The following is a 25,205-nucleotide window of genomic DNA, read 5'->3' as shown; positions in this document are numbered from 1 at the left end:
AACCAGGTCTTGGTAATAGCAACTATATCCAAAGTCTTCCTCAACATCAGGGCGTGTAAATCTTGAACCTTTTAGACTACAAGCATTTGTGCTTATTACTTTCCATGTGCTGAGTTTGGATTGTTTTCTATATTTACATTGACCCTTCCCTCTGCCATCATATTTCTTGTGGGGGTGATGTTCTGAATTCCTTTGCTTCCTTTTGTCACCCCAACCCCCTAGTTTAAATGTCTAGAAACATACTGTCTAAATTTCTCCCCAGGGATCCTTTTTCCTATTGCAGAAAGATGTAGCCCATCATTATAATATTCTGCCCCACCCTCCTATGCATCTATAACCACCTTCTTTACACCAGGCTTCAAGCCACTTATTGAACTCCTCTGTCTTACATAGTCTTTCCTCTCCCTTTCCATATGTAGGAATAACTTCAGAAAAAGCTGCAGTCTGAACCAAAGATTTGAATTGCTCCCCAATCTTCTGGAAAGTTCTCTGTACTCCAAACTTGCTACTATTGGCCAGGTCATTTGTCCCCAGGTAGATTACAATATCAGTATTAGAATTGTTACTTTCTTCTCAGATCAAATTCAGTATTTGGTTGGTACTTCTGGTACCAGAGGATCCTGGAAGGCATTTCACTAGATAGGAACACAGTTCAAGGGTCCCAAAGTTAATGCCTCTTATAATGCAGTAAGAATTTACTGCTTTAATCTGATTTGTCATTGTTTTTTGGGAGGTCATAATGTCAAATGCCAGGCCAATGCCAATTGAGTTGTTGGAAGACAAAAAGAAAGAGAAATAGACTACCGAGCCCTCCACGTCCCATTAAAAATTATGTTAAACAATCTACCTGTGGCGAGGTTTTCCATACATATTTCAAATGAATATTCCAACAAAGATGACTTGTGAATGAGTAATCTTTACTTTCACACATACTAGATTCCTACAAATTATATTTTGGTGACATAAGGCAGGCTGTTCCCATCATCTAGTATAAATCAAAGTAATAAGACACGTTTAGAAGGACTTAATTTAGAAGATTTATCAAAAATAAAAGTATCTGCTTAATATAGGCAACACATCTAAAGATTACATATAATTACTTTGGAAGAGTTACCTGTTCTGTATTACTGCAAAGTGTGGAACAGAATAGGCGTGAAGAAAAAAAAATATTGGCTGAAAATAAGGCAATAGCTTATTTAAAAACAAAATAAATATTCCTACCAGCAAAAGGTCTGACCAGTACAAACGTGTTTCCATTTCCTCTTTCTTTCCATTGGTCCAGTTTAGACTGCTGGTGTTTTTCTGTACCTTTGAATGAGAAAAATGTATAATTTTATATCTATTGCTTTTATGAAAAGCTAAAGAAACAAAGCAGAAGAAAGTTGATTTGGGGCATTTTTCAGCTCTTGTCCTAGTAAATATCCTTTCATTCTTATCAGGGTGAAATTCAATAGAAAAATTATCTAATCAGACTACTATATACACCAATTCCATGCATCCTTTCCCCCTTTAAACCTTACAGCTAAGTGTCTGCGCTATTTATTTTCTAAATGTGCCATCACAAAACTGTAAACTTTAATTTTTTTTAAATTAATGCTAAAAAAATTATTTCAAAAGGTCTTCCCCAGTACTTAGTAATTAAAAGCCTATCCTTGCTGTATTATGTAAAGTAAGTGCCCACTGGCCAGACAGCATCGTAGCATAGAAGGCTCTAGCATATTGTCAACTCAGTGGGCAGCAATCAAAAGAAGATGGGGAGCCCTGAGCTGCAATGAGGCACAAGAGGAAGAAAGAAGCCCAGAACTGTGCAGTAAACTTAGACAGTGGGTTATGTTCCCTTACTATGGGATGGAGAAAGATTTGAAATCTCAGATGACGTCAGTTTTGCCAAGATAGCCCTACAATGCCCTGGGTTCAACTTGGTTATTTTGTTTTGGTCTCTGTTGAGTGGCGTTGGCATTAACATACTGGAACCTTCTGGCTGTACCACTTGTTATACTGATGTCATTGGAATTTTTGAGTCTCCGTCTCCATCTCTAGTAAAGGGACAGCCATAGAAATGGGACTGATCTAGCAGGGTAAGAAAACTAAAAACACCCCTCCCCAAACAGATGTAGAGATTGACTTGCATATCTAGGCCTGATGTAGACTATTCTGATTATACGCAATATATTGCATCAGTACAAGTCCACTGATCGAAGGAAAGTTACTCACCTGCAGCAGGTGCTCTCCGAAGATAGCAAGACATACGTTCTCAAATGTGGGGGTGATATCACTGACGGAGCCATAGTGCAGATGCTGCACAGCATTCCTTCAGCTCCTAGAAGCTTTTGGCAGGCCCAACAGTGCATGCACATGTGCCATCTCGCCCACCCAACTCGCGCAAGACCCTCAGTTGTTTCTTTTCTGCGAAACTGTTTAGATGTGTGCCCACCATTCTAGTTACTGATGCACAGTTTGAGAGACTTTTTTGTACTGCCTTCCTGCTTTATGCTTCGTACGAGCAGCTCCAGACCCTTTATTTTTTCATATTATTCCTTCCCCTGTAGTCATTTTAGTTTTTTGTGGCTCTTTTTAAATTTCCTTTTTTGCAGTTCACTGCCTGCTTTGGCCTGTGCTCCTGGTTGCAGAAATCCCCTTCCCCACCAAAAGCAAACCCAAAGCCAAAACCTTATTGAGCCATTTAATGTCACTTTGACTATTTTCCTGCAGATGTCACAAAAACCTCCCAGCAGTTTAAAAAAAAGTGTATGAGGTGCGATAGGATTTCTTTGACTGATACTCACAACTAGGGCCTACTGTGCCTGTTAATCAGCCCTCTTCACTGTAAACTCTGTTCTCAAATGCAGAAAAGAACAAAGAAAAGTATAGAAGCAGTGCAAGAAAGTTTTTGCCGCACAAGTCCAATATTGGCTGACATCAACCCAAATGACAACTCCTGGAGATGCACCAGCATCAGGGAGGTGTCCACCTGCCTTGACATCAAGCGACAGTAATGACTGCTTGGGCTGAACATCACAAGGCGTGACAGAGGACTCTCGTTGTCTTCGTCGGCACAGAGAGATCCCAATGTCCTGCACTACGTGAAGTCGAAGATGTATGGACAATCGCTCCTCCTCAAAGCATGGTGCTGAGAGCGCTGGGATACCAGCATCACCAGTACCTGAGAAATGTTGGTGCTGTGAGGACTGTTCCACCTTTGTGGAAGAAATGCTGATACAGCAGTATCCCTGAAGCCTCCGATTTTGCTCCTACATCATCACAGGCTGTCTCCACACCAGCAACAGCCCTGCATTTACTGATGCCTGACCTCGAGGATCGGCTCTGGGTCATATTATAGGAGGAGCTGGGGAACATCCTAACTCAGCTATGACACCGAAGGTACTGGTACCAACTATGGTGCTGCTCCAGCCCATCCTGGAGACCTATACCCTGTCTGATGGGCGTTCTTTGATGCCAGAGTCTTGTCAGGCATTGGAGCCTGCATGGACTGATGCAGTGCTCCTCTCAAGCCTGTTGGGGGAGAAAGTGGTCCTGGAGTTCAGGAAACTTGGTCACACATCTAGTCACACCTCTCCTAAAAAAACCATCACTTGACCCTACCTGCTCCTCCAACTACCGCCCCATCTCCCTCCTCCCCTTCCTCTCCGAAATACTAGAACGCGCCATTCACAGTCGCTGCCTTGATTTTCTCTCCTATCATGCCATCCTAGATCCACTTCAATCCGGCTTTCGCCCTCTAAACTTGACAGAAACAGCACTCTCTAAAGTCTGCAACGACCTGCTCCTCGCCAAATCCAGAGGCCACTATTCCATCCTCATCCTCCTCGATCTATCCGCTGCGTTTGACACTGTCAATCATGATTTACTTCTTACCACATTGTCCTCTCATGGATCTTCCTCCACTCCCATCCCACTATCTGTTGGAGTTCCCCAGGTATCTGTCCTTGGACCCCTTCTCTTCTCAATCTACACCTCCTCCCTAGGCTCACTGATCTCATCTCATGGTTTTCAGTACCATCTTTATGCTGATGACACCCAGCTATATCTCTCCACACCAGACATCACCGCAGAGACCCAGGTCAAGGTATCGGCCTGCTTATCCGACATTGCTGCCTGGATGTCCAACCGCCACCTGAAGCTGAACATGTCCAAAACCGAGCTCCTCGTCTTTCCACCTAAAACCCACCTCTCCTCTTCCTCCACTCTCCATCTCAGTTGATAACACCCTCATCCTCCCCGTCCCATCTGCCCGCAACCTCGGAGTCATCTTCGACTCCTCCCTCTCCTTCTCTGCGCATATCCAACAGACTGCCAAGACCTGTCGCTTCTTCCTCTTCAACATCAGCAAAATTCGCCCTTTCCTATCTGAGCACACCACACGAACTCTCGTCCACGCTCTCATTACCTCTCGCCTTGACTACTGCAACTTACTCCTCACCAGCCTCCCACTTAGCCATCTATCCCCCCTTCAATCTGTTCAGAACGCTGCCGCACGTCTTATATTCCGCCAGAACCGATATACTCACATCACCCCTCTCCTCAAGTCACTTCACTGGCTTCCGATCAGATATCACATACAATTCAAGCAGCATTGAAGAGGTGAGTTTTAAGCAGAGATTTGAAAATGGGAAGGGAGGGGGCTTGGCGTAGGGGTTGAGGAAGATTGTTCCAAGCAAAGGGTGAGGCAAGGCAGAATGAGCGGAGCCTGGAGTTGGCAGTGGTGGAGAAGGGAAAGGAGGGATTTGTCCTGTGAGCGGAGGTTACGGGCGGGAACATAGGGGGCGATGAGGGTAGAGAGGTAGTGAGGAGCCGCAGACCGGGTGCATTTGTAGGTAAGGAGGAGAATCTTGAATTGTATGTGCTATCTGATCGGAAGCCAGTGAAGTGACTTGAGGAGAGGGGTGATGTGAGTATATCGGTTCTGGCGGAATATAAGACGTGCAGCAGCGTTCTGAACGGATTGAAGGGGGGATAGATGGCTAAGTGGGAGGCTGGTGAGGAGTAAGTTGCAGTAGTCAAGGCGAGAGGTAATGAGAGCGTGGACGAGAGTGTATACCAAATCAAGGTAAGGTATACACAAAAAGTAGCACATATGAGTTTATCTTGTTGGGCAGACTGGATGGACCATGCAGGTCTTTTTCTGCCGTCATGTACTATGTTACTATCAGACGGACTCTACACTAGATTGTACACCTGTCTTTTAGATTGTAAGCTCCTTGAGCAGGGACTGTCCTTCCATGTTAAATTGTACAGCGCTGCGTAACCCTAGTAGCGCTTTAGAAATGTTAAGCAGTAGTAGTAGTAGTAGGTATGAGGCAGAAGCAAACTCAGACATGCCATGAGGAGTATTTTGCTGAGTTGGAGTCAGATTCTTCCTGGGGGTCTGATGTGGTACCAGAGAACTTCTTGGAAAAGGGATCCCGTTGTCTACTTTCAGACCCCTCTCCACCACAGGAAAGTAGGATGCCTCCCCCAGAGAAGCTCTTTCATCAATTTTTTGAGGGATATTTATCAAATTTATATCCTGCTTATCCAATACACTCGTAAAAAGTAAAACAGGACTCAAAAATAAAACAAACGTATAACTGACTTAATTATTCAACAAAATGCGTCACAAAACAGAAATCTCGCTGTTTTTAAAAAAAACATTAATAATGAGGTTATGACGCATTTCCAGACCACACATTCACATCTCACGGTCTTCAGCAGAATAGTCAATGCAATAGCTGGTTTAGTCAGACAATGCTGCAGAATTTGTTTGGAGTCTACAATCCAACTCCACCTTCTTAGGCACATTTTTATTTATTTGTTGCATTTGTATCCCACATTTTCCCCACCTCTTTGCAGGCTCAATGTGGCTTACAATACATCATGAGTAGTGGAAATACATGAGAAAGTATACATTTAGTAATAACAGAAGGATTTTGGGTAACATGCTAATGATAAGACAACGAGCAAACACAGTAAGAAATATTTAAGAAATGTATAAGAATTATATAACAAAATATACATTTGTAATAGCAAAAGGATCTTGGGTAACATGATAGTGAAAAACATGATAATAGTTTGGCAAGTAAATATTGTAGATATTCTTTTCTGTTCCAGGCTGCACCTTTACAACAAGGTCATTTTGCTACCAGTACTGTTGGCTCTAATTGGCCTTCTCGTTGCAAATCCTTATTAACCGTTCTGTTCTCTGTCACCATCTTAGTACTACACCACAAAGCCAAGGCTAAGTTATTAGCATAATTCTAACATTTTGGAATGAAACAGGGTAGTAAGTGGACCACAAAAACAACACTAATGTTAACGCTTAAAACATTTTGCCGCAGACATAGGACAACCACTATCAACTGACTGCAAACCTGCGTTTTTTTCTGTTTGCAAAGTAGACAGCAAATTAAACTCTCTTACAGTAAACAGCACACCAGTGAAATGAGCATTCCTTTCTTGCTTTCACCAGTGTTAAGGCTCTGTAACTACTAATCAAAATTATGCTTTTATTAACTTACAACAGGTATGCTTTACTTTAGTACTGTAAAAAAAATGTTGTGAATTTAAGTCCAGAAGGCAGTATATCAAATTATCAAATAAATTAGAGCAAGGGTCCCAAACATTTCACAGAGAGGGCTGGACAGGATCCCCCTTCCTCAGAGGCAATAACCCCCTCCTTAATTAATTGACAACCTGATATTACTACTGACACTGGGTATCGGAACTGTTTTGCCCCCTACCTTCTCCCCTCCCCTTTGAGAGTAGCTAACCTGTGAAAAGGACCTGTGAGCCTATGAGATTTTAAGCTGCTCACTGAAGCAAGTCCATTCATCAAGAGCACCTGTTAATGGTGGATGTACTCTCACTTCTACTGCTGCCAATGAAATCTGGTTGCAGCCCACAGTTGTGTGCAAGGGCCCTCAAATATTTTCATTTTGACTAAATATTCAACTGCCCCCGCAATCAAGCTTAAATTCTTTCTGCCAGGATCATTCTGAGGCCCTTTTACTAAGGCTTAGCATGCTAAGACATTAGCATGTGCTAAATGCTGCATGTCCTATTTTATAACTATGGGCCATATAGCGCTTAGCATATGCTAATATCCATTAGCACGTGCTAAGCTTTAGTAAAAGGACCCCTTTGTGTGACATTAACAACACTCTTAAGAAGGGGAGGGCTACATGCCAACTAGTGAAAGCACCAGTGCCACCCTCTGGCTCATTACAGAAGTCCATAAAAACAGCACGTCATTCAGAATCATAAAGAGCTAAATAAATACATTTCAACAGTGTTCTAATTAAGTACATGAACTTTAGAAAAAGACAGGAAACTTGAGATTGATTCTGCTACATTTTACAGATCATGATTGCAGTACATGTTGGTAGAAATACGTCAAACCCCTAATAAGTATTTTATGGTTTCTCTCTCAAAGCTACTACATAGTTCTGGGTTTCTTTCTTCCTCTTGTGCCCTACTGCAGCACAGGGATCCCCATTTTCGTCTGGTTGCTGCCCACTGAATTGACGTGCTAGAGCTTTCTGTGCCATGATGCTGTCTGGCCAGTGGGCACTTATTTTACATAATACAGTAAAAATATGGTTTTAATTAATGAGCACTGAGAAAGACCTTTGTTGAAAAGAATTTTAGGAGGGCTGTCCATCGCTTAAAATTTGTAATCACAAGATTAATTGCATGATCCAAATGTAAAAAAAAAAAAAAAAGAGTTGAAATAAATTTAGCATGTACACGTGGAGGCACATTTTCAAAGCACAGACTTACAAAGTTAGTGCTTTGAAAATGAGCCCCATAGTTTATATCATTTTTTTAAATTGATCCTAAACATTCAACCAATAACTGATTCCATCTCCTCCAAGTTAGTGCTTTGAAAATTAGACCCATAGTTGTTTATATTTTTTAAAAAATTGATCCTAAACATTCAACCAATAACGGATTCCATCTCCTCCCATCCCTCCACCCACGATCACCATTTTCCCTCTTTTTCCATCCCCTATTTCTAGCATTTGCCCCTCTCCTCCCCACCCCCCGTGATCCCCATCTTTCTCTCTCTCCCTTTTTTCCTCTTGGCATCTCTTCTTACCTCTCAGGCACCCCCCCCCATCTCTCTCTTAACAACCCACTCCCTCGCATCTCTTGCTGTTCTGCTCTTTCTCCTGCCGCTGCCCCTCCTCTCCCACATCTTTCATTCTTCTCCTGTTTCCCGCCACCGCTGCTGTCCCCTCGCATGGGGTTCTCATCTCTTCTTTCTTCCTCCTCCAGCAGTGGTCATCTTCCTCCAGCAGTGGTCATCTTCCTCCCCCCTCCTTTTATTTTCTGCTGGCAGTGGCACCTCTTTTGACCTCCCTGTCACTCGGGCAGCCCCCTCTCTTCTGCAGCTCCTCACAGCCACTGCAGTGAAAGCACGCTGTGTCACCCGTGCCAAAGGCTAACAGAAAGTTCTGCCTCCTCGGACAGAACTTCCTGGTACAAGAGAGGCTTGGAGCTGGGTGACATGCAGCATTGCTTTGAGTGCAGTGGCTGTGAGGAGCAAGGAGCAGGAGCCACAGAGGTAAGAACAAGCAGAGAGGCTTGGAGACGGGTTACATGCAGCGTGCTTTGAGTGCAGCAACTGTGAGGAGCAAGGAGGAGCCGCAGAGGAGAGTGCCAGAGAGGCAAGAACGGGCAGAGCAATGGTAGATGTTTGCGGGTGGGGGACAGCTGTGTTAAAAATCCCAGTGAGAGTTAACACATTAATCGCGTTATTAATGCGTTAAAATGTGCAGCCCTAATGTTTAGCATTAAACAAATGTATGCTAAATAGAAATACATGCATTAACTAAAGGGATAAAAGCACCAAAGGGATAAAAGCTTGAAGTTGTTCCTGCATGAATGAGAAAACAAAACTGTAAAGGCTGCAGATAAGTTTAGCAAAATGTACCAAAGAAAACATTTAACAGGTACATGGAACAAAAAATGTATTTACTTCCTTAATGAAAGGGTGAATGTGCTGAAAATTCGTCTTTAAAATCTAATAAGCTTTTTTTTTGGTGGCTAAAGGTGATAATACTCATTAAAGAAAAGAAGTCAGATTCTACTTACCACATGGAGTACTTTGGCTGTATTTAATGAGTGGGAAAGCCATAAGAACAGAAAAATCTGGTTGGTCATTTTGTTTAGGTTCCTCTGTAACAGTCTGGTCTGCCCAAACCACCGCCTTTTCTCTCTGAACTAAGTGCTCCAGTGCTTGGAAATCTGCATCTGTGTTTGAAGTTGCTAGTCCTGCTTCTTTTAAAGTAAAATACTGTTGCCTCAGAGCAGGTAGCAAATGATTTAATAACCTGGAAGGAAAGGCACATCTTACAGAACAGGCAATAAGTCAATACCTTAAAACAGGATTGATGTAGGTGGTGTGGTTATCATAATTGTTGAGTTTAATTATCAAATCTTTTGGGGAGGGGTGACCTATAGCTCTGGAAGTTAATTTTGGGAGAGAAGAGGCCAACAGTGTATTATGTCCTAATGGTATGCTTTAAAACTATTTAAAATGTGATCATGAAAGTTATAAATATCTCGGAAGGGAAGGGATTCTCATTCGCTCTTAAGAATCTACACTTACTTCTCAGTCTGTTTATTCTCTTGCTCTTGAAGTATCACAAGTCGCATCATGTACTCAACTTGTGCCTTAAGGTCCTTTACTTCTAATTCTAATTGAGAGCGGTGCAGATCTTTGCTAAGAGCCTAAAAAATTGCAGTAAAAAAATGAAAATACACCACAAAATCATAAGGTATTACACACATGCATATCCAAGAGTTTCTCCCATTCTATCAGAAAAATATTCTTATTACTTTAACCCTTAACATTTAAAAAATATTTCTATAGGCTTTCACCACTACTGTGACAATGATCTGCACCCCAGTTTTTTTTCCTTCCCCCCTTGGGCTTCAAGACTACTATGAGACAACCAGGTAGAAACTGCAAGAAAATATGTGACCCACACATGGACTTTGTAGCATTAAGTGTGAAATCTGTTAAGGATAGCTTTCATAAGCACATTGGGCATCTGTTAAAGGTCACTAGATTGCTTCTCTGATATGGGAGAACAACATGAAACCAAAACAAGGCCTTATTATTTCAGCTTAAATATACTGCCTCTAGTATAACCCCAAAGAGGCTCACAACTACACGATCTGCACATATTCACAAATAAGCTGTCAACAAGAAGATAACTCACAACTAATATGTCATCAACTTTAACAACATTAACATATATTATTACTATAATCTTTTACAAGATAAAAGTCCATCACCACATACCAAAAAGAAATACTTACCTCTGGAATGTTGCCATCTTGTCCCAACAGACGCATTTCATTCTCAAGGCGATGCAACCAGTTTGTATTCTCCTCAAAGTGCTTCAGCTCTTCTTCTTTTTTCTTCTGAATGTGTAAACGTTGAGCTTTAAGCATTGCAAGTCTGTGATCACGCTTGCAAGTAGCCTGAAACACATGGTACAAACAGTACTGCTGCTTGCAATCATCAATTTGGTTTTCCAGAGTTCTGTAACACGGTAAAGTAAGGAAAATAAAACTGACCTTTGGCCCTTCAACTGTAAATTTGCAAACATATCAGTGTTGAGTTTGTACTGGAATACAAACAGGGGCATTTTAGATATGACGTCTAAGTCCAACTTTGGATGTTTTGCAAAAAAACATCCAAAATCTTAACAGAAAAGAAGGTAATTTTCAAAAAAGGAAAAAAAAAAAGTCTTTTCCCCCCGAAAATACTGTTTTGAACAAGGTTTTGTGATTTGGACGTTCTGTTTTTTGGCCCAAGTGCAAAACGCACAAAATCAAGCCACTGGGATGTATGAGGATCCAGCATTTTTAGTAGACTGCTCTATCAGACATCCCAGGAGATAAATGGGGTACCCTAGGGGGCACTGCAGTGGACTTCAAAAACATGCTCCCAGATACACATCTCACCATTGCTACCTTAGTTTGTCTACTGAGCCCCTCAAAACTCACTACCCCCAACTGTACACCACTTCAATAGCCCTTATGGGTGAAAGGGGCACCTATATATGGGTACAGTAGGTTTCTGGTGGGTTTTGGAGGGCTCACTGTTTCCACCACAAATGTGACAGGTAGAGGGAGATAGGGACCTAAGTCCTCCACGCCGTGGTGCACTGCACTGACCAATACACTACTCCAGGGACCTGCATGCTGCTCTAATAGACCTGGCTCTAACATCTAAGGCTGTCATAGAGGCTGAACAGTAATATTTTTTATTCACATTTTTGTGGGGGTGTGGTATTGCTGGGTCATTCCTGATTCCCTCCGGTGGTCATCTGGTCATTTAGGGCACCCTTTTGTGCCTTGTTATAAAAACAGGTCTAAGCTCAAAACGTCTTAGTTTTATTCCTGGACGGTTTTGTTTTATTCCATTATGACAGTAAAATGTCCAAGTCTTAGGAACGCCCAAATCCTGCCCTTAACACACCCCCTTGTGTTTTGAACACACTTCTGAGGAACTTCATAGAGAAACATCTAAAAATTGGCTTGAAAATATTGATGTGGATGTTTCTGTGAGAAAAATGTCCAAATGCTGTTTCATGCCACTTTTTAGACGTTTTACTCTTTCGAAAATGAGCTCCAAAGTGGATAAAATATATAGATATTTAACCTAACTGCCATACTCTGTCAGACCAAAAGTCAAAGAAGCCCAGCATCCTGTCTTCCAACAGTGGCCAGGGTCCTGAAATGTAGCAAGATTATATACTACCGACCTCGGAGATTAATGGCTTTACCCAGATCTACATAATTGTTTATGGACTTGATCATCAGCAATTTGGTCAAACCTAACAAAGCTAAGTGAACTGATTTTTACTATGTCCTCTAGCAATGAGTTCTAGAACTTAACTATTTGTTGAGTTAAATATTTTCTCCTATTTGTTTCCAACATATTATTGAAACTGATACACAGGATTTCATACTAAAAAAAAAAAAATGCTACCGATAGTCTAGGGCAGAAATCTCTTGAGCAGGCTCAAATCTTATTTAACACTGAGTATTTTTAGATCTTGAGGCATGGAGGTCAAAGCTTCTACTTAAAATAGCTCATACTTGTTTTTGCGGTAATACTTAATGATAGAAGAAAAATTAACCAGAGTTAATCTTAAATTTAGACGCAGGAGCACATTAACATTAAAGCATTCTCAATGACAAAAAACAGCAGTAAAGAGAGATCCCCCTCCCCCCTCAAAGTTTTGAAATTTATCTGATCCCATTTAAATTCCTCTATGTTTTTGTGTGAAAGAAACAAGCACCAGCTGTATATTTGTAACACTTTGTGCCAATAATTTTTGTTATGCTGGTAAAAGTTCTGTATTTGAACTTATGAAAATCAAGGCAGCTCATATTTAGCAATGTCAAGCCTGTGCTCATTCAATATTCTGACAACATAAACAGGAATTATAATAAAACACTACATACTACTTACAAAACAAGGCAGCAGTCTGTTGATATGTAAGAACTGAAAATAAACCACCGATATGGAAATGCAAAGCAAGTCCATACATTCTTTTTTAATTAAGGTATTTACAAGGCTTTTTTCAAGACAAGAGACATGAATTTAGGGCCATATGGTATTTAATCTTGTTAAAAGCCATTTGACATTTAACAGCAGCTTGATAAAGGCCTAAACAATCCACTTATGACAGCCTACAAATTTTTGGTTTACCTTCACTGCTTTTTCCTCTGAGCAAATCATATGAATTTGTTCATGCCATCGCTTCTGATAAAACGTTCTCAGTTCATTTTCTTTAAGTCGCAGTTCTAAGGTAAGGAATTCTCTTCTAATGGCTTCTCTATTTGCAAACAAGCTTTTAAGAATCTCTTGAAACCTAGAAAAGAAAAACAAAACTGAACAAAGAGCCATGCATACAAATAAATCAGTAACAGAAACAAGATCACATATCAGTATTACTGAAAACTGAATGTGTCATTTTTTATATATCTGCTGGCTTGCGCATAAAAAGCTAAGTTCTGATATGCTGAACTGCAACAATAACTGGTGCCACACTGGGTCACGTTGATCCCAACATCCTGTGACAGCAGCCAGTCCCAGCAGATCCTAATAGGAAAGCCTATTCCAGATTGCTAACTCTCTGAAATAAGTGGTGACAACTTACCACTACTAGTTTCTATAATGCTACTAGATATACACAGCATTACACACAAAGAGAAAGTCCCTACTCTACAGAACTTACAATCTATTTATAAATAGGACAGAGTGATTAAGGAATTATATTTATGATAGGAATAAGGGGTTAAGAGTTAAAAGCAGCCTCAGAAAGCTGGTCGTTTAGCTTGTTTTTGAATAGGGCCAGAGAGGAGTATGATGTAATGACTTAGGAAGTCTACTCCAGGTGTACAGTGCAGCAAGATGGAAAAACGGAGTCTAGAGTTGGTGGCTGGAGAAGGGTACAGATAGAAGTGATTTACCTGATGAGCTCCCAGGGACGGGTGTACTATTGCTATGAATTTGAACTGCATATAGAAACAGAGAGCCAACTAAGTGACTTGAGGAGAGGGATTATGAGTGTAGTGATACTGCAGATTTGTACAAATTTAAGGGGAGAGGGACAGACCAGTGAGGAGCAACCTGCAGTAATCCAAGTGGGAAGTAATGAGAGCGTGGATAAGGGTTTAGGTAGTGTGCACAAATGACCCCAAAGTTATGGAGCTGAGCAGACAGGGAGGATGACAGTGTTATTCACAGAAACAGAGAATGAGGAAAGGAGAGAGGTGGGTTTAGGGGGAAAAGAGAATCTTAGTCTTGGCCATGTTCAATTTCAGGTGGTGGTGGAACATCTAGGCAGCAATTCAAGAGTTGCATGGGAACGGGGTTAGGGGGACGTCTACGGGGATCCCCTCCAGGTCCACAGGACTTTCACGGGGATCCCCTTCAGTCCTGAAGGATAGTATAGCATCAGACCAGCCTACCTATCCTTTCCTTGTGCCATGGCAATTATAATTGGAACCTCAGAATTATGGCTAGTCGAATGCATACCGATCGCTCCCAGTTGGGAAGCGACAGTACAGCATTATGAGACAGACCTCTACTCTGATGAAGTGAACAAAACTTGGCCATTACGGCAGAGGGTCCGAGTTGTTTCAGTGACTGATAATATCTAAAAGTACTTTAACTGTTTCTTAACAAAACCTGCATAAAAGTTATGAGAAGCGAGCAGTAAGTTACTGGAAAAATAAAAAATTTGGACCAATGAGGAATGGGCAACAATGCGTTTTGGAAATGAATGGTATGCATTTGACTTGCCATAGTTCTGAGGTTCCAAAAACAATTTTTGTGATGATGTTTTGTTACTAAGTGATTAAGGCCCAGATGCACTAAACAGCCCACAAAGATTTCTTACCTTAGCGATCCTCGTTGCTGTGAGTCGATCCGGAGAAAGCCGGACATGTATGAAGGAAATTGCAGGCAAAAGAGCTGCTCGCTGTTAGCTCATTTGAATGCGATTTCCTTCGTTGGTGAGGAAGCCAGTCGGTCAGCTGAGTACGCGCAGATCAGTCAATCGCTAAGTGCAGCGTACATGCACAAAAGCTGCGTGTATGAAAGCCATGTAAAACTTTTTTTTCTTGAAAACTGCCGAGCAGCATACAGCATTGGGGAACTGTTGTGCTGCAAACAGACGAGGCAGGAAATCACTCCTCCAGTTGCTATGAGAAGTGCCTGCTGCCTGCCAATCACAGCGAGTTTAGCAGCCACCAGAGAAGCTAAACGCGCTGTGATTGGCAGCTGGAACACGAGGAGGAGGAGGAACAAGCAGGAGAGCTCCGGGGATGTAGTGGGCGATTTGTAGCCGAGCCGTGCAAATATTTTTTTTAAACTGCTGTGTTTGAGGGGCAGCAAACTGTTCCATTATGGGGACAGAGCAGTGGTGATTAAACAGAAATGCTTGCTATAGACAGATGGAAGCAACTCTTTACCAGGCATTTTTATCCCTCTGGGCTCCAAAGAGTCGGTTGGGCCGCTGGACGAAAATGGTGTTAAAGGGGCGATCAAGGAGGACAAAGCCGTAGCGGAGAAATTAAATGAATTCTTTGCTTCGGTCTTCACCGAGGAGGATTTGGGGGACACACCGGTGCCGGAAAGAATATTTGAAGCGGGGGAGTCGGAGAAACTAAACAAATTCTCTGTAACCTTGGAGGATGTAATGGGTCAGTTCAGCAAGCTGAAGAGTAGTAAATCACCGGGACCTGATGGTATTCATCCCAGAGTATTAATAGAACTAAAAAATGAACTTGCGGAGCTACTGTTAGAAATATGCAATCTGTCCCTAAAATCGAGTGTAATACCGGAAGACTGGAGGGTAGCCAATGTTACTCCGATTTTTAAGAAAGGTTCCAGAGGAGATCCGGGAAATTATAGACCGGTGAGTCTGACGTCGGTGCCGGGCAAGATGGTGGAGGCTATTATTAAGAATAAAATTGCAGAGCATATACAAAAACATGGACTGATGAGACAAAGTCAGCACGGATTTAGTGAAGGGAAGTCTTGCCTCACCAATCTAATGCATTTTTTTGAGGGGGTAAGCAAACATGTGGACAATGGGGAGCCGGTTGATATTGTATATCTGGATTTTCAGAAGGCGTTTGACAAAGTGCCGCACGAAAGACTCCTGAAGAAATTGCAGAGTCATGGAATCGGAGGTAGGGTATTATTATGGATTAAGAACTGGTTGAAAGATAGGAAGCAGAGAGTAGGATTGCGTGGCCAGTATTCTCAGTGGAGGAGGGTAGTTAGTGGGGTCCCGCAGGGGTCTGTGCTGGGTCCGTTGCTTTTTAATGTATTTATAAATGACCTAGAGATGGGAATAACTAGTGAGGTAATTAAATTCGCCGATGACACAAAATTATTCAGGGTCGTCAAGTCGCAGGAGGAATGTGAACGATTACAGGAGGACCTTGCGAGACTGGGAGAATGGGCGTGCAAGTGGCAGATGAAGTTCAATGTTGACAAGTGCAAAGTGATGCATGTGGGTAAGAGGAACCCAAATTATAGCTACGTCTTGCAAGGTTCCGCGTTAGGAGTTACGGATCAAGAAAGGGATCTGGGTGTCGTCGTCGATGATACGCTGAAACCTTCTGCTCAGTGTGCTGCTGCGGCTAGGAAAGCGAATAGAATGTTGGGTGTTATTAAGAAGGGTATGGAGTCCAGGTGTGCGGATGTTATAATGCCGTTGTATCGCTCCATGGTGCGACCGCACCTGGAGTATTGTGTTCAGTACTGGTCTCCGTATCTCAAAAAAGATATAGTAGAATTGGAAAAGGTACAGCGAAGGGCGACGAAAATGATAGTGGGGATGGGACGACTTTCCTATGAAGAGAGGCTGAGAAGGCTAGGGCTTTTCAGCTTGGAGAAGAGACGACTGAGGGGAGATATGATAGAAGTGTATAAAATAATGAGTGGAATGGATCGGGTGGATGTGAAGCGACTGTTCACGCTATCCAAAAATACTAGGACTAGAGGGCATGAGTTGAAGCTAGTGTGGTAAATTTAAAACGAATCGGAGAAAATTTTTCTTCACCCAACGTGTAATTAGACTCTGGAATTCATTGCCGGAGAACGTGGTACGGGCGGTTAGCTTGACGGAGTTTAAAAAGGGGTTAGATAGATTCCTAAAGGACAAGTCCATAGACCGCTATTAAATGGACTTGGAAAAATTCCGCATTTTTAGGTATAACTTGTCTGGAATGTTTTTACGTTTGGGGAGCGTGCCAGGTGCCCTTGACCTGGATTGGCCACTGTCGGTGACAGGATGCTGGGCTAGATGGACCTTTGGTCTTTCCCAGTATGGCACTACTTATGTACTTATGTACTTATGTACTGTCTTCCCTGCTCCGTCACGTCTCCTCTCTCCCAGGGTCCTTCTCCTCCTGCAGGAGTGGCAAAGGTGGCTGTGGAATTCTTCCAGCATGAAGAACTGTCAGGACCGACAGCTCCACAACTCACGTTAAGATTTCAGCACTGAAGGTAGGGTTTGCTTCTGTGCATTGCCTTGCATGCACATTTGTATAGGAATTAGCTCATTATAATAGTTTTGCATTCCGTTTTCGTTAGTCACTACCATGATAGGAAAATAGCTTGGAGAGCCCTTTTGTGCATGCCGCGTTTTACTCCTTGCTCGCTAAACTGGCTAGAACTAGTTAAAAACCACGTTGCTGGCTCATTAGGTTTAGTGCATCTGGCTCTAAGTATATTGGAATTGGTGACAAACAATATTTAGATGCTGGGATTTTGGTTTATTTAATGGCAATTATAATAGCATTACAAAAATTAATGGCTATGATTGTTAGCATTGTAATCCCATAAGCACTGAGAGGGGAAGATATCAATGTGCTACTCTTAACTTTGGTTATTTTACCACAAGTTGGGTTATTTTAGCACAGGGGATGGGCGGGGATGGAGATTCCAATAGGGACGGTTAGATTTCTGTTCTCGTGCAACTCTCTAGCAGCAATGTCAGACAAGCAGCTTGAGGCTTGGGCTTGGATTCCTAGTGAAGTTTCTGGTGTAGAGGGGTAGATCTAGGAGTTCACCAGTGTAAAGATGGTATTGAAAACCACAGGAGGAGATCAGTGAATAAGTATAGAGACACAAGAGGTCCCAAGACAGAGCACCGAGGTACGCTGACTGATAGTCAGATAGCAGTAGAGGAGGATCTACTAGAGCAGTGTTCTTCCAATGAAAGGCCCGGGGGCCAATGGCAGCCCCTGGAGAACTCTGGGGCAGCCCCCATTGTCTGTCTTTTTTTTTTTTCTGCTACTCTCTGCCTTTCTACCCAAGCTCAGGATCTTGACCTGGATTGGCCACCATTGAAAAGAAGATACTGGGCTTGACAAACCATTGGGTATGTCCCAGCATGGCAATGCCTATGTTATCAGAGTACCAAGAGACCAACAGAAAATAAGCAGATAAAAGAATTTTTGTTCTATGTACCTCAACATCTGTACCTATCAAACTGCTTCTTATTTATTTGATGCCAGTTTACCAATCCTGTTTTCCCCTTGATCCAAAAACAAGAAACTTGATTTCTGAAAGACCTTTAATTTTTAGTCCTCCAAATAAAAATTGTTTCACATGCTTGTCAGACTTTTTTTTTTTTTTTTTTTTTGGGGGGGGGGGGGGACCCTTCCTCTTTTTGTTTTACCAGTTGCTGGGTATCCCCCAGATACTGTGCAGTAAGGTGATGGTAAGGGCGTCCGTACTATGTCAACATGTTAAGGATGCTGACATAATATGGATGCCCTTACCATCCCCACCTTTTTTTGTGGAAGCATTTCTGGACTCTGCTTTACTTTCTTTTCAAACTACATTATTTCAACAGGAAAAAAAAACTATCATGGGGGTAGGGGTGGAATTTAAGAAATATCTTCTACATGCAAAGCATGTTTTCAATTTGGAAAAAAAAAAGACACATAAAATCGTGTGGAGATAAATGCAAATAAAAGCGGGCATATGGAAGAGGACCGTTACATTTAAATAAGCTGTGAACAGGCATCCCCAAGGAAAAAGGTTTGGCTGCAGTAGGCAGATTTGAGATCTACAAGCGTATTTTATAAAATACACATGTGCAGGCATAAATCAATACTTTCTTTGGAGGAGGAATAAATTTGTATATGAGGATTTGTGTAATAGTGGGGCTGGTTTTTGTCGACTGCAAGTGCAAAGACATGCAAAGCTAGGAGTCTTTTTATTTTTTTTTGTTACATTTGTACCCCGCACTTTCCCACTCATGGCAGGCTCAATGCGGTAGGCAATGGAGGGTTAAGTGACTTGCCCAGAGTCACAAGGAGCTGCCTGTGTTCCTCAGTTCCCCAGGACCAAAGTCCACCACCCTAACCACTAGGTCAACCTCCGCATGACAAAATGACCTTGAAAAGGACCACGGCAAATACATGATTGGCAACAGATGTTTGCTTGAAACAGCCTTAAGGCTACGTCTTCAACCGCTGTAGTCTTCACTACTATGTTTTAATGTTACTTTGATAGGGGTGATTTTCTTGTTCCTCTTTTCATGTATTATACACCAGTGATGCTATCTACCCGCAAGATGGGCCATAAAATACCTGTAAAATTATTCATAATAGCAGTTCTCATTTGTCAGCTTAATATTTATTTATGACATTTATATCCCGCATTAGCCTGAGCAGAACTCAGGTTCAATGTGGCTCACATAATAATTAGAAAAGCATGAATATGTTCAAAATATATTAACAGAAAGTAAAATACATCAATAATGTTAGACCAGTAAAACGAGTTAGGAACAGATGTATTTAAATAAATGATTTTCAAAACCAATTTTTAGATGTTTTCTACGAAGTCCGTCAGAAGCGCATTCAAATCACAAGGGGGCATGTTAATGGCATGATCTGGGCGTCCCTAACATGGATGTTTTTCTGCCATTAAAAACAAAAACATCCAGGGCTATAAGTTGGATGTTTTGATCTAGACCTGTTTTATTAACAAATAAGCCACAAAAAAGTGACCTAAATATGTTTTAGAGTCATCATATTCCTGTTATGGGATGGGAAAAGGTGGTGGCTTACTGAGGAAGAGCAATGACAGGAAGAAACCTCTTTGTAAATAGCAAATACATCATCCATACCTACAGCAACTGATTTGAATAATTAAGTGCTTAAACAAGACTAGCATTGACCCAATGACTTAACAAGACTGAAATTAAACAAAACAGGAAACAATGGTTGAATTACAATCCAATTTAGTCAATATCATCAATTATAATAAAATACAAATAAAAATGAAGCAGCAGGCATTTAAAATAGTTGGAGTATTTCTAAATGATTCCTGTAAGACTGAAGTTTCATATAGGTATTTCTAAAGCTCAGTCCTCTGCTAGTAAACAGACTAGTCACTTGCGTCAATAGTTCTTAATGAAAGCTTGAGAGGTGACTGTAATTCTCAGCACAAAATCCATTACGTAGATACTGCTGCAGTTTTGTCAGACTCTTAAATTTTTAATAAAGAAAAATCTATCCTCCAGTAAGTGAATGAACTGAGCAGGTGTCCTGATGCTTTAGCTGTAGGCGTAAAATTGTAAATCCAGACATGTTCTACTGAATGAACAGGGACACAGATTGGCAACTATGGCACAGCAAGAGCAGGCACTGGTGCAAATACAATACCAAACCACGTGAGAACAAAATACAGCATTAATGCCTATCCATCTCACTTATGGAAAGTCATTAGAATACCTAGAATGTTAAATTAAATGTCATAAATAAATAGCAAATCCACCTTTGTCTGCTTCCTCTACATTCACTATTCTAAGCCATCTCCTTTGATAGGAATCGCTGGCAGGCAAGCAGGCAACCTTGAAGTTTTCTTAACCATTCAATATTGGCTTTCTATATAAGCCAAACTTCTAAGTACCACCTAATGGTTAGAGCAGTGGGTTAAGAACCAGGTTCAAATCCCACTGTGGTTCCTTGTAATCTTGAACACAGAGGCTGCACTCAGGAAATAAAGAAAAGCGCAACAAGAGGATCGTGGAAAAGATTATCGGAAATAAAATCAAAGAAGCAAAGAGGGAAATACAGCTAGCAAAAGCACAGGCGGGGAAAAAAATGGCTACAGAGAGGTGACAAGACCTTTTTCAGGTACATTGGAGAAAGGAGAAAAGCTAGGCATGGAATTGGTAGACTGTGAATGTGCTAATAATACTTCTCCGGTGCTCATGGAAGAAAATCTTGGAGAAGGACAGTTGTCGGCTACAAAGGGTATATCTGGGAATGGAACGGATACTGCGTTGTTCACAGAAGACAGCGTTTATAAACTGGAAAATCTGAAAGTGGACAAAGCTATGGGGCCGGATGGGATACACCCCAAGATACTAAAGGAGAAATCCTGGTGGAACATCTTAAGGATTAATTTAATAGATCTTTAGAGATGGGGGAAGTTCCGCAGGATTGGCAATGAGCGAATGTGGTCCCTCTTCACAAAAGTGGGGACAGGGAAGAAGTGGGAAACTATAGGATGGTAAGCCTTATGTTGGCGGTAGGAAAAATAATGGGGTCGCTATTGAAGGAAAAAGAATAACTTTCTAGAATCCAACGGGTTGCAGGACCCGAGGCAACATGGCTTTACAAAAGGAAAATCCTACCAAACAAATCTGATTATTTGTTTGGGTGACCAAAGAACTGGATGAAGGACATGCACTAGGTAATTATTTCGATTTCAGCAAAGCCCTTTGATAATGCCCCTCACAGAAGACTTCTGAATAAGCTGAGAGGGTTTAACTTAGGGTTCAAAGTGGTGAACTACATTGGAAACTGGTTAACCAACAGGTGGCAGAGGGTGGTGGCAAATGGAAAGAACAATGGAACAGAAGCTCCACTCCTATTGAACTCTTGTCTGTAGAATGCACCCTATGTCTGAATCTGCGCTAGACAAAGAGGGAAGGGAAGGAAAAGCCTCAAGGCCACGAAGCAAAAAAAGTAGGCGGCAGATAACAGGGAGGGATCCTGGATTCATCTGGTGCGGCTAAAGGAAAGAAAATTATCAGTAAGACATAATTTTACCTTCCTTAGCACCTGCAGCAGATGAATCCAGGAATACCCTGGTTGGATGTACCAATGCATACACTACATAGGGCGGGAAGCCGATGCCCCCCCCCCCCCCCCCATGCCAACACTTCCGCCCCAAACTGCACATTGTCCCGTGCAGCCACATCCATACTGTAATACTTCGAAAAAGTATGCCGGGAAGCCCAAGTAGCTGCCTGCCAAATTTCTTCCAATGGTAGAACTGTTGTTTCCACCTACGAAGTCGACTGCACCTGTGTGAAATGAGCATGCAGCGCTGCAGGCGGGGTCTGCCCATATAAGATGTACACCGACCCAATGGTCTTATTGCCTTGGAGGTGGCATCACCCCTGCGCGCCCCAGGAAGGAGCACGAAAAGGTGATCCAATCTGCGAAAATCCACACATATCTAAAAGGTGAAGAGACACAAATTCTGCCGGATAATCCTCTGTCCGAAACGAGGGCAGAAAGAGTGTCGAGATGAAAAGCCGAAACCACCTTAGGCAAGAGGGAACAGTCCAAATAGAAACCCCCACTTCGGAGAACTGCAGAAAAAGGGTCTCAATAAGACAACGCCTGAATTTCCAAAATCCACCGAGTTGACACCATGGCCACCAAAAACACTGTCTTCAAAGTACAATAATCTATAACACCTTATGCAAAGGCTCAAATGGCGGCACTAGTAGAGCCCAGAGTACAAGGTGTAACCACCAGAAATGACTCTGCTGCCGAAGGCAGACGAAAGGTGTAGAGTCCCTTCACAGAAACTGAACCACATCAGGGTAAGCTACCAGACACGAACCAGCCACGTATTCCCTATAACACTCGAGGGCAGCTCCCTGAACCTGAAGTATAGACCAACCCTTTCTGAAGTCCGTGAACAAAACCGATGCCGAAACATCCACATGCGAGCATAAGCCGAGGAAGTAGATCGCTTCCGAGCTTGCAGCAACGTGGCTATAACCGCTTCCAAGTAACCTTGATTTGTCAAGCGGTTCCTTTCAAGAGCCAGGCCATAAGACCAAAGCAGGAGGGATCTTCCATCCGATCGGACCCCTGACGGAGATCTGGAGTCACCGGCAGCCACAGTGGCAGACTATAGAGCAGCTGAATCAGGTCTGAATGTCATGGCTGCCGGGCCCAATCCGGCACCACTAACACAACAGGTCCCCGGTGTAGACTGATTCGGTACGGGACTCTTCTTATCAGGGGCCAAGATGGAAACCCGTAAAGAAGTACTGACTCTGGCCACGGCTGTAGCAGGGCATCCAAGCCTGCAGACCCGGCTATCTTTTTTGGAAGAAGAACTTTGGTACCTTGGCATTCTCCAATGTAGCCACGAGGTCAATCACTGGTATCCCCCAATGTTGACAAATTAGGAGGAACGCATCAGAGGACAGCTCTCACTCTGCCGCGTCCAGAAGATTCGGACTGAGAAAATCTACCCGGGTATTGCTCTGTCCTGCAATATGCGCTGCCAATAGGCAAAGAGCATGAGCCTCTGCTCAATCCAGAAGACAGAGGGTGGCCGCCACCATGGAACTTGAACATAATCCCAGACACTAGGCACTTGCGACATCAACCTGATTTGCTGACCGTCCGGCAGGAACAACTTCCACTGCCTCATGTCGAACCGCACTCCAAGATATTCCAAGGTCTGAGTCGGCAGAAGTTGACTCTTGGCTTCGTTGCTCACCCAACTCAAATATGTAGGAGGGCAATTACACAGTCGGTGGCCACACAACTCTCCTGCACCCAAATCCCCTCCTTTTCCAGAAAGGTCGCCACCACCACCATTACCTTGGAGAAAATGTGCAGAGCAGTGGCCAGGTCAAAGGGGAGGGTGCGGAACTGGAAGTGACGACCCAGGAAGGAATCTCTAATGAGGTTACCAAATAGGGACATGGAAGTATGCCTCCCAAAGATCGAGATCTGTCAAGAACTCGTCAGGCTGAACCGCTGCAATGACGGATCGCAAGGTCTCCCTGCGGAAGTGCCGAACCCTCAGAAATTGATTCATCTTTCAGAGATCAAGAATAGGCTGAAAGGCATCCCCCCTTCTTGGGAACCACAAAATAAATGGAATAGAGACCTGTACGAACCTCGAGGGGGTCATAGGCCTCAACTGTAGAAGGTCTTGCACAGTGGCTAGTATAGTCACCCACTTGAGGTGCGTGGAACAGCAAGATTCCAGAAAAAAATGTGAACAGAGAGTCAAATTCCAGCTTGTAACCCTCCCGCACTACATCGAGAATCCACTGGTCAGAAGTGATCTTGACTGACTTCGGGAAGAAAAGGGTCAGCCGACTCCCTATCTGCTCCACCACAGAGTAAACCTGCGTTCCCAACGCTTGTTTGTCATTCTGAAAGGAAAAGTGCTATTGAAAATGAGAACGCTGAAAAGGCCCAGAAGATTGTCTCGGACGATACCGGCGCACCTCACGAAACAGAGACCTCGAAGACCCCTGCTGTAGACCAGACTTGGGTGTATACTTGGGGAGGAGTTGAGACTTGGAAAGCTACAAGTCCTTCATAATCTTCTCGAGGTCCTCCCCAAACAGTAATTTACTCTGAAAGGACAATTTGATCAGGCGTTCTTTAGAAGCCATGTCCGCTGACCAATGACAGAGCCAGAAGAGTCGCTGAGAGGAAACCGTCAACGCCATCAGCTTGGCTGAAGCTCAGACTAAATCATACAGGGCATCCGTCACGCAGGCAAGGCCTACGTCTGTCTGAGAAAACCCAGGAGCCCCAGACAGGTCAGTCTCTAGTACTAAATGAAGCCAGCTAAGACAAACTCTAGCTGCATAAGAACAACAAAAGGAGGTCTGAAAGCCAGAGCGACCACTTCAAAGAAGCCTCCATATGTTGGTCCTGCATGTCCTTCAACCAGTGTGCTTTTTTCTAAAAAAAAGCTGCAGTACTCAAATGAGAGGTCATCCTTCAGGGGTGGGGTGATCACTGAGGGACCCACCCCACAATAGCCAGGCCCCCTGCAACCAGTCACAGAATCTATGACAAGGCAGAATTGGTGTGAAGAGCCTGAGCTCTTTCATTAAAACTTGGGGACCATGGCTCAATTTTAGCAGACAATGGAAAAGGTGCTGGTACTCAGTACAATGAAGATACATACCTGTAGCAGGTATTCTCCGAGGACAGCAGGCTCAATATTCTTACGTGTGGGTCGTCGTCCGAGACGGCCCAGGAGACCGGAACTTTTCTTCAGAAAAACCTAGAAGTTTGTAGAATGCTCGGTCACGCGGGCCCGAGCGCACCGCGCATGCGTGAGCTGCTTCTCGCCCGCGATGCGAGCCTGACTAAATCAGTTAAATAGAAAGCAAACAAGATAAATGAAGACAACTCCAAAGGGGAGGAGGGAGGGTTGTAAGAATATTGAGCCTGCTGTCCTCGGAGAATACCTGCTACAGGTATGTATCTTCATTTTCTCAGAGTACAAGCAGGCTCTAATATACTTACGTGTGGGTTATCCCTAGCCCCCAGGCTCACTCAAAACAAACAACATTGGTCAACTGGGCCTCGCAACGGCAAGGACATAACAGAAATTGACCTGAAAATAAATTCAA

The 25,205-nt window shown here is 42.9% G+C and overlaps 1 protein-coding gene across 1 annotated transcript in view; it reads right to left on the bottom strand.

Annotated features, from left to right (window-relative positions):
* The window catches only part of KIF18A (kinesin family member 18A), a 172,995-nt gene that overhangs the window by 78,191 nt on the left and 69,599 nt on the right, over positions 1 to 25,205 (bottom strand). The window contains 5 exon segments of the mRNA XM_030200688.1: positions 1,222 to 1,308; positions 9,094 to 9,332; positions 9,611 to 9,732; positions 10,327 to 10,491; positions 12,734 to 12,896. Of these exon segments, the coding sequence (XP_030056548.1) occupies positions 1,222 to 1,308; positions 9,094 to 9,332; positions 9,611 to 9,732; positions 10,327 to 10,491; positions 12,734 to 12,896 (776 nt within the window).

Source organism: Microcaecilia unicolor, chromosome 4 (genome assembly GCF_901765095.1).
Source record: "Microcaecilia unicolor chromosome 4, aMicUni1.1, whole genome shotgun sequence".
Taxonomy (NCBI): domain Eukaryota; kingdom Metazoa; phylum Chordata; class Amphibia; order Gymnophiona; family Siphonopidae; genus Microcaecilia; species Microcaecilia unicolor.
This window is presented reverse-complemented; position numbering and strand designations above follow the sequence as displayed.